Here is a 16,110-nt window from a genome sequence, read left to right on the forward strand (position 1 = left end):
TTTCATAGAGCATTCTGGCCGATATGTACATTCCCTCTAGCGTTTTCCCAGACACTGTGCGACACCAGGGACTGGTCCAATTGAATCTTGGAGTTAGGAAGGAATTTTTTCCTTCCTCTGAGACAAATTAAAGAGGCTTTTTGCCTTCCTCTGGATCAACTAGCAGTTAGGCAGGTTTTATAGACATAAAAAGTTGAACTTAATGGATGTGTCTTTTTTCAACCTAACTTACTATGTTACTATGTTACACTCCCCCATTGCAAATGAAGTAGAGACAAGCAAGTACATTGCTGGTAAATTTGTAATACCAGCCCTGGTCAGGACTGGCATTTTACCGGCTAGGCAAGAGAGAAATATAAGTGGGTAGGAACTCTAGTATAAGGAAATACAGCTCCCATGCAAAGGAAGAAGAGACTATTACACGAGTACCATGAAATACAGCAGAGTGATTGTCTAACTCCCTTTGTCTCTCAGACGTAAGGAGGCTGCACTGGATCAGCTAAAGGAGGCATCAGAACTAGCGAAGAACATTGTACTTGGGAAACGGGTCACTGACACTGGTGAGTATTGTCTGGTAATTGGTTGGCTTGCTAACTCCAGTAGCACTGCCCCAACAGGGCACTAATGTGGTGTAAGGGGAAATGAAAGAATCAGTGTGGGTCAGTACAAGGATGAGTGGGTCATTATAGGAGTGAGTAAAGTTCAGTAGAGGAATGAGTGTGGGTCAGAACAAAAACCAGGGCCAGAACTATAGGCAGGCAGATACCTTGGAGGCAACTTGAGGGGGTGCAAAATGTTGCCACTGCTCCTGCCTTGCTGAGCCCCCTTTGCATGTAGCACTGGGGATGGGGCAACTGGCAGCAAACAACATTGAGAGTGGGGTGGTTGACAGCAAGCAGCGGGTGATGGCACACAAGCCAGTGGAAGGTGGTGGTGGGCAGCAGGGAGGATGTCAGTGGCAGAGGTTGACTTCATATGGATTAGGATGAGACTGAGCATGGATCAGTACTGCTGTTGCTTCTTTCCACAGACAACACCAAGTTTCAGAATCAGAGGGATTTTGATATTCCAGGATTTGGAAGGGGGTTGAACCGCAGCCAGAGAGATGCTGTGAAGTCTGCACTCAAGGGCCCATTCACTGTCATACAAGGGCCACCTGGTAAGTTTAATGCTGAAAATGGAGCAATAAAAGGGTTAGTTCACTTTTAAACTAAATGTTAGCATGATGCAGACTGGGAAATTCTGAGATTTTGCAATTGGCCATGTTTAATTATTGGGGGGTGTTTGAATGATTTAGCTTTTTGTTCAGTGGCTCTCCAGTTTGCTAGAGTCCATTATATTCTAGTAACCAGACAGTGATGTGAATAAGGGACTGCAAGATGAATGGGAGATGCCTGAATAGAATAATAAAGAAGAAAAATAAACAATAACACAGAGCAATAGATTTTGTCTGCCAGGATCAGTGATGCCCATCAAAAAAGAGCAAAAGAGGAAGGAAAATAATATTCCACATGAAAACCAAGTGACAAGTTGCAAAAAATTGAATTTCAAGGTGAACACGCCTAGTGTTTCTGTGATGCATTAGGCTTGTAGCATGCTCTTATTATCCCTCACTCAAGATCTAGGCTCTCTCTCTTCAGGGCTGGGTTTTCCCAAAGTATGAATGCTCACTCGGAGTCACTCTCTATCTCTTTCAGGTACAGGAAAGACTGTTGTAGGGGTGCATATACTTTATTGGTTCCACCAGATGAACCAGAAAGAGGGTCTGCAATCTGATCAGGAAGGGGAGGGGTTGGACAGAAGACTCCTTATGTACTGTGGCCCCTCCAATAAGTCTGTCGATGTTGTTGCAGGTAAGGGGAGCACTGGCACTGGGGCAGGAACAAACTGGGTGAGGGGTGAGTTTATGGGGGATGGGGAAAGTGTTTCTGTAAGAAATTAACAACAAGGGGCCACTCTTGAGTGTGTTCGCCCATAAGGACTGTAACAAGATTTTACGCCTTGTGTATACAAATTGCTTTACCTTCTGTTGGTGCAACTCCCTGATGTATGGTCACGTCAATCAGTGTAGTTCATGTAGATAAATGGGGTGATGTACTCACCAAGATTAACCTCTGTGTTAGCTTTATTATGCCATACCAAGGATGATACACTGTTACATAGTAAATAAAGTAGCAGTTTTGTTTTTGCCTAGAGATGCTCCTCCCATTCCAGAGCAAACTCCGCCCTTTACGTGTGTACAGTGAGCAGATCGAATTGGATGAATTTCCATATCCCGGAAGTAGTCTTCGGAAGTCTGGATACCTGAGGGAGGGAAAACTCAACCCACAGCTCAGGTGAGATGCAGAATGGTAGTGATTTTGTGGCTAGATAGAGAGAAATTATCTGCAGAATGATTCTCTGCAAAATGATAGAGGAGGAAATGCTCTGCAGGATGAAAGAGGGGAAGAAGGCTCTGCAAGATAAGTAAAAAGATTTTCACAATGGTGTAGTGAGAAAATGCATGATAATAGAATAAGAAGTCTCTGCAGGGTGATAGATGGAGAGAAGGCTCTGTAGGATGATAAGATGAGAAAGCTCTGCAGCATAATAGAACGGGAAAAGCAGAATGATAAAAGTGAGAAACATCTGCAGGATGATAGACAGGGAGAGGGTTATGCAGGACAATCGAGGGAGAGGCTCTGCAGGATAATAGCAAAAGCTGTGCAGGATGATAATGGGTGAGAAAGCTCAACAAGATGATGGAGGGGAGAAAGCTCCGCAGGGTGATAAAGAGGATTAAGCTCTACACTCTACAGAATAATAAAGAGGAGAAATCTCTGCATGATGATTAAGGGTGAGAAGGTTCTGCGGCATGATAGAGGGGAGAAAGCTCTACATGATGATAGAGGAGAGAATGCTCTGCATGATGATAGAGGGGAAAAGGCTCTTCAGGATGATAGGGTGAGAGGCCTCTGCAGGATGATAAAGGTGGAGATGGTTCGACAAGATGATATATGGGGAAAAGCGCTGCAGTTTGACACAAGGGAGAAAGTTTTGTGGGTATATAAGTTTTGCAGGATGATAAAGGGGGAGAAGATTTTGCTGGCTACAGAATGACCTTGATTGTTTACAGTTCCATCACTCTGCACCATCTGATCCGGAAGCCCACCAATCAATATGCCAGTGAGATTCTACTGATGGACAGACGGATCCAGAACAGAGATATGATCACCCCCGAGGAAGTGGCTGAGTAAGAGTCTAAGGGGTGGGGGCAAGTCTGTGTGTCAGTCTCTGTCTGTCCCTAATAACCCACCCTGAGCCCGTAACTGCCTGTACAAAGCAGTGCATATAGAATCTTTCTATGCGCAGAATATAACTTAATTCTCTACCCTGAACTCTGGGGCAGGTATAAGAAACTGCTGTATAAAGCTCGCAGTGCGGAACTAGCATGCCATGACATCATCCTCTGCACATGTGTGACCTCATCTGGAACCGCCCTCACTCGTCTGCCGGTGTCACAGCTTATCATTGACGAGTGTGCAATGTGTACTGAACCAGAGACCCTTGTTCCACTAGTGAGTCACAAACAGGTCCAGTCGGTAAGTGTAAGCTATGAACGGAATAATCTGGTGTCAGTACAGAAAAGGGTCACTTGGTGTCGGTGTAAATAACTTTTGAAATGAAAAAAAAACAACTGATTAACAGACTTGTAAGGAACTATAAACCCAGTAAGGGGGGGAATAAATGGACATTGGAAAATTGTTTGTACTGGTCAGAATTTTATGTTTGTGTTAATATTCCCTTTAATTCACAGGCAAGATTTCAGTCATGGAAATTTTTGACTGTCAGTAATAAGATAGGGGGCAGTTTGCCACATTCCTCCCAACAGCATGATATTATCGTTCCTACCTGGGGTATTTCCACATGTGGCTTTAATCAGTCTAACGGGAAATTGTGTATCTGAGCCACAGGGGATTTAGGGAGCCATTGGGGATTTAGATACCAGACTGATGGGACTAATAATAGAATCCCTCACCCGATGTACCCCCTCCCCAACTGACCCCCCCCCCCCGATCCTGAAATGAGCAGGAGTCTGGTTTAGTTTAATTCCAGCACTTGCTCATCCCCAGATAACAAGGGAACCCACTGTACCTGCTGCAATGGGAAGAAGTGACTGTATATCCCCACCCATAATTAATTGTCCTGTTAATTTCTGAAGGTTGTCTTGCTTGGAGATCACCGACAGCTCCGGCCTGTGGTTCTGAATGACTTATGCCACACTCTTAAAATGGACCGCTCACTTTTTGAGAGATACCAGGAGAGGGCACTGCTCCTAGATATTCAGTACCGTATGGTGAGTATCAAAAGTGGAGATTGGTGGGAGGTTGGTATTTTGACTATGTCCCAAAACCAGGGGCAGTTCCTAACTGTGTTCTTACACCCCCAGCATAGTGACATATGTGAATTTCCCTCAATGCAATTTTATGATGGCCGCCTCCATACTTATGACCAGCTCCGCCTCCAGTCCAGTCTTTTCTGTCACCCGCGGAAAGCCTGCTGCCCAATCATCTTTGGGGAAGTGGACGGGCAGGAGCAGAGCCTGCAAGTGACCAGCGAGGAGGGATATTTCAATTCCAAAGCAAACCTGCCAGAGGCAGAGCAAGCAGTGAGTGCACTTATTTATGATTCTAAATAGAAAGCACCCCTAGCAAGTTACATTTCATTTTTCCACCCTTAACTAGTGGATAAACACTCCATTTCCCATACTGAGAACCCACCTCTATCCATCACTGATTATACTAACCCCTGCTATCCTCTCCATATGTCACCCAACATACACTCCACTTGCAGACCCCATCTACATTTGTCACTGATTATGCTAACCCCTTCCATCCCTAGTTACACTAGCTCCACCCCATATGTCACCCAACATACACTCCACTTGCATTCCTTCTTTACACTAGCCCCACTCCATGTCACACAACAAACGCTCCTCTTACAATAATGAGACCCCACCCATCCCTTATTATATTAGTCCCACCCCATGTCACCCAACGAACAATCCACTTCCCATACTGAAACCCTACCTATGTCTGTCACCTAGTTTACTAACCCCTTCCATCCGTCACCCATTATACATTCCACTTTCCATACTAAGATCTCCATCTTTTATTACACTAGCCCCAGCCCTTATGTCACCCAACACACGCTCCACTTCCCATGTTTAGAACCCACCTACATCTGTCACTGACTATACTAACCCCACCACTCCTCATTATACTAGCCCTGCCCTGCCTGTCACTCAATATACACTCTAGTTCCTATATTGAGTCTCCACCATAACAAACCCACCAACATTTATCACTCACTCATTCCCTAACTGCCTGGGATCAGATATTTTATGTGCCACCTTATTTCCTGCTCAGAGAAACCCTGTGATCATTCCAGACTTTCTTCTCCCTACTGGTTTCTATGGTTACTAGCCCATATGGGCTCCCAATAACCATGTTGTATACAGATATAGAGATATTACTTCAGTTCACCCATGTGCTTTGCTATGATAGGTGCGTCTAGTGAAGCTCCTGACTAAAGCATCTGTGGAACAAAGTGATATTGCTGTCCTGACACCATACAATGCCCAGGCGTCGGAGGTCAAAAAGAGACTGCAGAGCGCTATGCTGGACAACGTGACTGCTTGCACTATCATGAAAAGCCAAGGTTCCTGTGATGGGGAGGATTTATGGTTCAGAGACTTTCTGTTCCAGCGGAACCTAACTCAGATCCATCTCTCTTCTTCTTTGTGCAGGTAGTGAATGGCGATATGTCATCTTCTCCACAGTACGCTCTACCCCCGTCCATGAGCTTGATACTCACCCAACATTCAGCTGGCAACGGCTTCACCTTGGCTTTGTGACAGATCCCAATCAGGTCAATGTTGGTCTTACCCGGGCCAAGGAAGGTCTTTGTGTGCTGGGTAAGAAGTGGATGTGGGTGACATATACCCTTGTGGCTGGGGATGTGGGGGAAAACTGGGGAGGGGGGGGGTCTGTGTATTTGGTACATGTGAGGTTAGTATAATATATAATGGGTGGAGGTAGTGTTAATATGATGGCTGATGGGTAGGGGTGAGGTTCTAATGTGTTACATGAGAGGTTAGATGAGGATAATGAATGAGAGATGGGAGTGGGATTAATATGGCTGATGGATGGAATTCAAGTTAGGATAATGAGATAGAGCGTGTGTGGGATTAATATGAGAAATGGAGTGTAAGGGTGGTGTTGGAAGCAGTGGCTGGGGTTAGGATAATGAGCAAAAGACAAGTTGGGTTTAAGTAAGTGAATGAAAGTTGGGGATTTATAAAATGATTAATGGGTCTCAGTATGGAAAGTTGGGTGTATAATATGTAATGGAATGGAGTTAATATAATGAAGGGGTTGTATAATGAGTAGGAAGAAGTATCTGTGTATAGAGTTTGAGGTTATAATTAAAGGGGGAAGAGTCTATGGTAGTTTGGGGGGTATAATGAATAAGTGATGAATGGAGCAGGAGCATATAGGAGTATGGGGGTATAATAAATAATCGATGAATGGGGGAGGAGTCTATGTGTATGGGAGTATAGGAACATAATGAATGAGGGTGAATGGGGAGGAATCTCATTAGGGATATAATCAGTAAGGCATGAATGAGGGAGGAGTCTCTGTGTATGGGAGTTTGGGGGTATAATGATTAAGGGATGAATGTGGAGGAGCCTATGGGAGTTTGGGGGTATCATGAATATAGGAGCTTGGGGTGCAATGAATAAGGGATGCATGGGGGAGGAGTGTCTGTATATGGTTGGAAGAGGATGAGGTAAAGTGTGATTCATGGGGAAGAAGGCAGGCACAGGCTTTTCATGCTGGGCAGGAGAGTAGTAATTAACCAATAGTAATCAGGTGTCTCTGTGTGCTTCCAGGTAATTATCCGCTCCTGCAGTGCAACCCTCTCTGGGGCAGACTACTGCAACATTACGGGCAGAAAGGAGCCATTGTCCATTCCACTCTAATCAATGTGTCAAAGCCGGGCCACCGGCGCCGCTAAGACCCATTCAGAACATTCCACTACCCCCTTCCTTGATCTGGGGGCATATTCCAACCTTTCCTGCCATCCATGTACCAGCATTAGATTGCCAGCTCTTCAGACTTGAGGTATTATAATGAATTGGATTCCAATTGAATGATCTGTTAATTGTGTCTAATTGTCCTTCAAAAAAGCCCACTCCTTCTTTCTGTCTCCTAGTGAACCCCCCCCCCCCATGGCTTAGTGGTGACTCCTCACAGGTTGGGGCACATTTGTACTGAGCATGGGGCAATAAATATATTTATTTTATCTGGCAGCCTCGGTCTAACACTTGTATGTCTATGTGTATGGTTCTAACTGGGGTAGAAGTGTTGAGAGAACAGTTAGAGCAGAGGTTTGAGTTGCTTTAGGGTTCAATCTTCCCTTTGTTGACAAAAGAAGTCGCATAAACCCCCACCCGTCACTACATCACAAGGAGACGCCATTCTGTAGTATATTTTGTGAAAAAGTGCTCACCCCCTTTATTCCAGGTCAAAACTTAGTGGGGCAGCCATGGCACATGGGGGTTGTTAGCAGGGAGGTCTCCGATAGGTCTCTTTGACAGAGGCACCAACAATAATGTGTGTCCTGCAGCCAAACAGCAATCATGCCCTGTATGTAACCAGGGGCATACCAGCCACCAACACAATTCCAGCTCATCCCTTTTATGTTCCTGGAGTGTATGAGTACGGTTAGAGAGCACGCATACACTAATGTGAGCGTTGTTCAGAAGTAAGAGTACACGAGTGTGAGTTTCTTTAGGTACCATGAATACACGAATATGAGTGTGTTGAGGAAGTGTGCATCTTGGTTGAGGGATAGGGAGGGTCACGTAACAAGAGTTTGCACACAGGTTTGGACTGGGAGTCAAAATAGGCCCTAGCATTCCAAGTACCTAGAGGTCCAAACAGCTTCCACTAACGGTGACTAACCCAATAAATAGTGACTTTCGGTGGCATCTTACAACAACCCCTCTGCCATTTGCCAGAACCCATAGATTACCAATGCAGGCCTGTTTGCACATACTTTATTGGTGCATATTTAAAGAGAAGATGGCGGGTGGAACGTGGTGCCAGAAATGTCAAAATTGCTCATGGGATGGGAGTGTGCGCAGAGTAATTGTATCATGCCAGGCCTCATACACAAGTGTGTAGGTCTCTGCTCGGCGTACAGTGAACTCGTACAACTTGTCACTCAGTAGGTGATGGATTTCCAGGTGGTTACCACTGACAGACACCACCGCCCATTGCTCCTCCTCTTGCAGCCTGAACCTCAACTCGTACTTCTCTATCAGGCACTGCTGCCCAAGGCTTTGCCACCTCAGTAATACCCAGTCTCGGAAAACCACCGACCCTAAACGGTCAAACACCACTGGAGTCCTCAAGCGCAGCACCAGGCGGATGGGAGGAATCTTGGGGGCGCTGATGTTGGACACAAGTTGGTGCTTGAGGTGGAGCCCCCTGGGAACCAACAGGAGTAGGAAATCTTTCTGGAGTTGTTGTATGTCCGATATACACTGACAGACCTCTTCCCACTTGCACAAGTAACTGTTGAACCCGTGGCCCTGGATCATCCCCACCAGGGACGCTCGTCCGCTCCGAAGCTGCACTAAGAGTTTCTCCAGGAGAAGCAGTTGGATTCGGGTCTGTGTGGCGGCCAATTTCTTCATGCGCTGGAATTTCCATGAGTCTATAAACTGAAAGACACTGATGGGCAGCCTGGGATGGACATCGTCCTCTTCTTCCACCTGAGCAGAAAGGATCTCCATATAGAAGGAACATCGCAGCAGCCTCTCCACCTTGCCTTGCTGCCTTCTCAGGAAATTCTCACTGAGCTCCTCCTTCAGGAACTTACTGACCAACTGCTCCCTTTCCTGGGCCACTTTCATCACTTCCTCCTCAGGCTCCTCAACCATAAGGCAAGGGACAGAGCTCTGCCTGCTCACGCCCCCTACATCCATGGTGCACTGTATGGTATCTCTGTGGGAGATGGGAGAATTGTGTCAGATGGGAAGGCAAGGTATCTGGGGCACACAGCCAACAAATAATACACAGACTGGGGGCCTCCCCCATGCAAAGGAAGTAAGTACAGTGACATGAGTGCCATTAAATACACTCTGCCATGCAAAGGAGGAAGAGACAGTCACATGAGTCCCAGTAAATACACTCCCCCATGCAAAGGAAGTAAGTACAGTGACATGAGTGCCATTAAATACACTCTTCCATGCAAAGGAGGAAGAGACAGTCACATGAGTCCCAGTAAATACACTCCCCCATGCAAAGGAAGTAAGGACATGAGTACCAGGGAATATATTCCCCTATGCCGAGGCAGTAGAGACAGTTACATGAGCACCAGGAAATAAACTCCCCATGCAAAGAAAATAGAAACAATCGCATGGGTACCAGGAAATGCACTTCCCCGTGAAACATAAACCTACAGAAATCTGGTCTCAGAACATTACTAGAAATTTATTTAACATGATTTACCACCAGTTAGTGGGTTCAGGTGCCATGTGGGTTACGCTGTGTATTGCTTTTAGAAAGAATAGTCCCTACATTAGAGGGGATTAGGGTAACCTACCAACATCTTATTATTCTAGTTATTTATAAAGTATCAATGTATCTATCTGTCCCCTGCTGGCATTACACTAGTACATACAGACAGACATACTCACAGTGCAGGCTACAGGCAGCTGTTCTCGAGTCCTTGCTGGGGAAATATACCAGGGGATGTGCTTATAGTTATTGATCTTTTTGACACCCCTGGGGTAACCATGCCAAGCGTAGAATTTATTACGCAAGCAGAACTGCAGTGGGCCCTTGTCCGTTACCCAGACTGTACCATTCCCTTTTTGCTCCACAGGGGGAGCATTCCCAGTGGTTACAGTTAGGGCTCTGGGTAGAACTTCCTGTTTTAGGGTTGTCTATCAGGATTTGACCTTAAAGGAACCCAGGTACTGGCTCTACAATACCAGTGCCCCACTGCCAACCCATTACCTTAACAGCATTTAGACTCTGCACCCTTCTGTTATATTCAGTATACACATGGTATGTGGGACTGGGTGGGTGTACCATGCAATATCACTGCCTTCCCAGCATATAATAGAATGCAAGTGTTTGGGGGCTCATATCTTTTGTTCATTTAACCTAAGATCAACCCAAACCTAGCTGCCTCCTACACTGAGCAGGTTAGGGTATCACAGCTGAATGTAGGGCAGCTCTCTAGGTGGGTAACTATGCCATGTGAGGCCATACAGCTTCCCTCTGCCATCTGGGCAGCATTGCACAGCTCCAGTGTAGGGCGATGCCAATTAATGAGCTTTCAGGCTGGAACATGACCCACCCCTTCCACTCTTGTCGTGCCCAGGGACATCTTGCATTGTGGGAAGGATAACCTAGTAGCAAAAGTACCTAAAGGTACTTGGGGGGTCACAACTGTTTTCTATTTTCTAATATATCCAAGTAACGTTCTGTTGCCTGGCCAAGCTAAAAAGAGCAATAGGGAGCTGGGCATATAGAACAAACAAAATCAGGACAAGGAAAGGCTGAATCAATGGGAGTGCAAATTTATCAGGTACCCCCAGTTATTATAATCACTAACCTCAGACCCTGGGCTGGTATACCTCTATATACTCAACGGAGAATAGGTCCCAGTGTCCAACTACATAAAGTGCATTGCTGCACACACCAAGGGGCCCATTCACTAAGTTCGAGTGAAGGAATAGAATAAAAAATACTTCGAATTTCGAAGTGTTTTTTTGGCTACTTCGACCATCGAATGGGCTACTTCGACCTTCGACTACGAATCGAACTAAAAATTGTTCCACTATTCGACCATTCTATAGTCGAAGTACTGTCTCTTTAAGAAAAAACTTCGACCCCCTAGTTCGCCACCTAAAAGCTACTGAAGTCAATGTTAGCCTATGGGGAAGGTCCCCATAGGCTTGGCTATTTTTTTTTGGTCGAAGGATAATCCTTCGATCGTTGGATTAAAATCCTTCGACCGTTCGATCAAACTATCTGCGCAAAATCCTTCGACTTCGATATTCGAAGTCGAAGGATTTTAATTCGGCAGTCGAATATCGAGGGTTAATTAACCCTCGATATTCGACCCTTGGTACATCTGCCCCCAAGTGTCTATTATAAACCATTTCAAAGTCGCCAAGCAACAAATCTCCTCTACTGCGGGCGACTTCTTCCCTTACGAATCGCCAGCGGATTTGGATTTACAAAGTTGTCTCGAGGCAATCCCGGCGGCAATTAGTATTCTTGCCGGGGAGGAGGATTTGGATTTACAAAGTTGTCTCGAGGCAATCCCGGCGGCAATTAGTCACCCCCCGTAGAGGAGATTTGTCGCTGGACGACTAATCTCCCTGTCTGCCACCATCCTAACAGAAAGTTTGTCTCTCCTGGCACAGAAATAATGTGCAATAGAGATATGGCCTCCTGGCCCTGCTTTAAATCACAAAACACAAGCAAGTGGGAATGGGGTAAATGTGGGATTTTATCAGTCAGCTGGGGAGGGGGAATGAGGGGTATAAAAAAGAAGTATCGACAGGGTGGGAGGTTAGGGGGACAGGAAGGGAATAATGATGGGGGAGAAGGATTGGAAGTGGGGGGGGGGAGATAAGAATGGAGTGGAAGGAATTACGCCAGGGCCAGACGATGGTGGAAAAACACAGGCAGAGAATCCGCTACCCAACTGCTCCTGTTTCTGCACCGCCGTGGATTTCGGTGCAGAAACACATTTTGAGCTGAAATCCCCTCGTAGTTGAAAGGTAAGGGGAGCAGCAGGATTACTAAACATCTGGCCCTAGCCTCAGGGCTACTCCAGAAAGTAGCCGGGCCCACGTATGTTTCCTGTGCAACGATTTGCACTTTAGCCGCTGGGGAAGTATTCAGAAGAGATTAGTTGCTCCAGCTAGAAATTAACCGCGGGGAGACTACTCTCCTAGTCTGTCTTCAACTTTAGGAACAGGAGGGGAAATAAAGGGGAGGAGAAGATAAGAAAAGAGGGGATGGGGGTATTTGGGGCAGGAAGGAGAGGATAAGATAAGAAGGGATGAGGGAGATTAGGGGCAGGGAGAAGAAGAGAATAGAGGTGATAGGGGGTATTAGGGGCAGGTTAGTGAGAACAGGACAAAATAAACAGCTATGTTTTTTTATGTTCTTGGTGTCTCTAAACCATTACCCCCCCCCCCAATAATTTGGTTTGGCATATGCAGCCAGTAAGAACTGCTTAAAGCAGGAGGCAGCACCCCAACTCCAGGGAGCAAGCTGTAAAGCAATCACTAGACAGAAGTAATTACACATCTGCTCTATCCATCACCCTGCGAAGGGATGAAATCAGTTTATTGCTGAATAAAGCGCTACTCGCTGTCCTTTTGCAGCAATAAATACGCCCCACACCTGCACACACACGCACAACCCTTCTCTACATTTTTAAGGTGGCCATACACGGGCTGCTAAAAGCTGCCGACAGACCAAGTGGGCAGCTTATTGGCCTGTGTATGGGGCCCTCCCTGATCGATATGGCCAGATGTTGAACGGGCAGGGTTAAAAATCCCATCAGATCGCGGACCGGCAATTCGACAACCCTCTGATCATTGGGCCCTAGGGCCCACGATTGGATCAGTCCGATATCACCCACCTCAACGTAAATATATCAGGGAGAGATTCGCTCATATGCCAACATCACCAAACAAGCGGTTCTCATACAAAATGGGGGTATCAGATGGGGCAATTGACCAACAAATTGTTGAATTGCTGTACGTTAGCCATCCAATAACAGCCATTTTTCATTGAGGATGAGACGTTTTTTGTCATGGATACATAGGTACGTTAGGCATCTTGTAAAGGCAAACCTATACATACCATTGCTAGCCAACCCGGAGCTGTAGGTGTCTCAGAAGTAACTTGACTGGGGGCCAGGACATTGCCTATGGTTTTAACTTACCTGGTAACAAATCTGCATCCGTTTCTTAGAATATTATCAAATACGGGATCAGTCTGCAGAATGGCAAAGTTTTTCTTTATACAAGGAAACTAAGGGATATATGTGAAAATACATAGAGCAAGGGCATCAGAGGGAGAACTAGAAGAGGAGGAACTAATCGGACTCGTCCCGTAAACCTTATGTTTCTTGAACAGGTTTGCTCTCGATGTTTTCATGGCTCTCTCAAAAGCTTCAACTAGGTTGGATAAAGGATACCCTCTAAAAAGCAAGCGGTCTCCCATTTTAATTGATTTACAAACAAACTCCTCAAAGTCATTTTCCTAAGGTGTAAAAACTGTCCAACTGGAATATTCTTAATTGTATGAAGTGGACGGGATGATTAAGCAGACAGAATACATTTTACATGGTAGAAAAAAGTTGCTGTTGTCAAGGATATTAATCGTATTGGAGTGAAAACGTTGGGTATTGGAAAGGTTATTGTAGGTCCTAGGGGAGGCAAACTATCCCTGCTGATCAACAAAAGAGAAGTGAAATGGATCTTAATGCTAAAAACAAGACAAACTCAGGGTCTAAACGATGACTGATGTATCTTGCTACACATCGAATAATTCACGGTGACTATAATGGAGTATTGCAACATATTCTGTCATTAGGAATTAGTTGTGCTCACCACTATTTTTTAAAACCATTAGGCGGGGGGGCAATGAGGCTGTGACCACAAAATACATATAGACAAATACAAGAGTCCTCTGCACTCAACCCATTATCAATATATTTAAGACAGCGACATTTTGTGCATATTGCTACTGAAAAATGCCTTACCCTTTAAACAAAACAGGGATTGTTTGTCCATATATTGCAATATATATAAGCTGGCCAACTACGTCAAAGTCATATGTATGTGTATATATATATATATATATATATATATACATATATATATACACACAATTTTTGGAATGATTTATTCCTGGATCAGCCCTTCCATTTTTTTGTGAAATAATGCCCTTTATTTATACACACATAATTTAGTGTTCCAACGTTTCGGTCCACATTTGGACCTTTTTCAAGGTTTTATCAAAAGGCCCTAAAGGGGAGCTGAAACGTTGGACACATGAAATCTATGCAATAAAGGTGATATGATTCACAACAAAATTTGGAGTGCAGCTCTATGTGAAGAATTATACCGTAAAGATCCAGCACCCACAATACAGCAAATCCGGATCAGAGTGCGGCTGCCGATGTATGTATACACACACACACACACACACACACACACACGTTGTCTCCTCAAATATATTACTAATATAGGTGTGTTGTAACTTGTTAATCATGAATAATTTACTATGGGTATATGCCCTTGGATGCCCATCTTCTTTTTTTTTTTGTTTGTTTTTAATGCCCCTCCGCTCTTCTATTGGGTATTCTGCTGATTGGTGGGTTTGGGGTATATATCTGGTATACCGGTCTGCTTTTTGTTCAGCCTATGATAAAGTGCCTATAGGCATGAAAAGTGTAAGGCTATGTACAGTATTAACTTACTTTGTGGCCTCAATTCTTTTACAAGCCTGTTTGTGGGATCTGGGAGTGCCTGCCATGTTCTTCTTTGGTTGGATACCTCCATCTCGTGCTGTAGGTCTGAAGCATGAGCACCCAAACCCCACGTACTACTGGTGAGATCAGCTTATTGGCTTTACATTGGGACTTTTATTTAAGTGCATCACCCTGATCATCCCCTGGGTCTGGGATTTACAGGGGCTGCAAGGCCAGTTGGCACAGAGGTCGCTGCTGTGGGCATGATCCTAAAAAATTCCTTTTGGGAAAGGATAATAGGCAATAAAGTGAAAGTCCGATTGCTATTGGTCAGATACAGTGCTTGGTACAGGACCCTGACCTTAAAGGGTTGGTTCACCTTTAAGTTAACTTTTAATATGTTATAGAATCGCTCATTCTAAACTAGGGATGCACTGAATCGACTAATTTGGATTCGGCCGAACCCCCAAATTCTTTGCGAAAGATTCGGCCGAATACCAAACCGAATCCTAATTTGCATATGCAAATTAAGGGTGGGAAAACATTTTGTACAAAAAGTCACACAATTTCCTTCACTGCCCCTTATTTGCATATGCAAATTAGGATTTGGTTCGGCCTGGCAGAAGGATTTGGCCGAATACGAATCCTGCTGAAAACGGCCAAATCCCAAATTCAGTGCGTCCCTAAAATAAAGAACTTTTCAATTGGCCTTCATTTTTTTCTTTAATAGTTTTTGAATTATTTGCCTTCTTCATACCCTTTCCAACTTTCAAATGGGGGTCACTGACCCCATCTATAACATAAATGCTTTATAAAGCTACACACGTATTGTTATTGCTCCTTTTTATTACTCATCCTTCTATTCAGGCCTCTCCTATTCATATTCCAGTCTCTTATTCAAATCAATGCATGGTTGCTGGGTTAATTTGAAATTGCAAACTGGAGAGCTGCTGAATAAGAAGCGAAATAACTCAAAAGCCACAAATAATAAAAAGTGAAAACCAATTGCAAATTGTCTCAGAATATCTCTCTACACCATACTAAAAATTAACTCAAAGGTGAACCAGCCCTTTAACACACAGAAGAATAAATGGGCATTTGCGTGACTGCAGCAGAAATTATCAGGTCATGTGGGTTACGCCAAAGCTGGTGGGGTTGTTTTCCAAAATCACATGAAGCGACCCTTTTGCTCCCCTGGCAGACAATGGAACAACCCTTGGGCAAACCCTACTGTAAAAACAGCAGACACCAGACTCTCGCGTATCTGCTGACAGGGCTTCTATTCTCAGAGTGCCTCATTGCCAAATGCTGCTGCTGCAAGGGAAAAAAATAGAATTATCTGCAGGCAGGTGTAGTTGCGGCAAGACATGTGACTTGAAGTAGCGTGGCTGCAGGTGTTCATACCTCAGGCAAGTGAAACAGACTGTAAGTGCAGGAGCTGACAGCTCTCATTACTGTGCAGTCATGCCAAAGCGATTGGGTTTGTACTGGTGTCAAAACCAATCATGATAGTGTCGGGGCACCCATTCACAAACAGACAAAGGG

The 16,110-nt window shown here is 44.8% G+C and overlaps 3 protein-coding genes across 4 annotated transcripts in view; 1 reads left to right on the forward strand and 2 right to left on the reverse strand.

Moving 5' to 3' along the window:
• The window catches only part of LOC108700953 (helicase with zinc finger domain 2-like), a 32,634-nt gene extending 25,287 nt beyond the window's left edge, over positions 1-7,347 (forward strand). For both annotated transcript variants that reach the window (XM_041577441.1, XM_018235025.2), the window contains 11 exons: positions 475-560; positions 1,031-1,159; positions 1,698-1,853; positions 2,195-2,336; positions 3,116-3,232; positions 3,389-3,581; positions 4,202-4,336; positions 4,430-4,648; positions 5,547-5,700; positions 5,789-5,956; positions 6,935-7,347. In XM_041577441.1, the coding sequence (XP_041433375.1) occupies positions 475-560; positions 1,031-1,159; positions 1,698-1,853; positions 2,195-2,336; positions 3,116-3,232; positions 3,389-3,581; positions 4,202-4,336; positions 4,430-4,648; positions 5,547-5,700; positions 5,789-5,956; positions 6,935-7,059 (1,624 nt within the window). In that variant the 3' untranslated portion in view covers positions 7,060-7,347. The remainder of the gene's footprint in view (positions 1-474; positions 561-1,030; positions 1,160-1,697; positions 1,854-2,194; positions 2,337-3,115; positions 3,233-3,388; positions 3,582-4,201; positions 4,337-4,429; positions 4,649-5,546; positions 5,701-5,788; positions 5,957-6,934) is intronic.
• Positions 1-16,110, reverse strand: part of LOC108701997 (traf2 and NCK-interacting protein kinase) — a 1,005,599-nt gene that overhangs the window by 414,214 nt on the left and 575,275 nt on the right. The gene's annotated exons all lie outside the window — the stretch shown is intronic.
• LOC108700955 (fibronectin type III domain-containing protein 11) lies at positions 8,089-10,816 on the reverse strand. Its single transcript, XM_018235027.2, has 2 exons — positions 9,752-10,816; positions 8,089-9,056 (listed from the first exon to the last, which is right to left on the reverse strand). The coding sequence occupies exon 2, from the start codon at positions 9,035-9,037 to the stop codon at positions 8,159-8,161; it is 879 nt and encodes a 292-aa protein (XP_018090516.1). The 5' UTR covers positions 9,038-9,056; positions 9,752-10,816; the 3' UTR covers positions 8,089-8,158.

The sequence above is a fragment of the Xenopus laevis genome, chromosome 9_10L (genome assembly GCF_017654675.1).
Source record: "Xenopus laevis strain J_2021 chromosome 9_10L, Xenopus_laevis_v10.1, whole genome shotgun sequence".
Lineage (NCBI taxonomy): Eukaryota > Metazoa > Chordata > Amphibia > Anura > Pipidae > Xenopus > Xenopus laevis.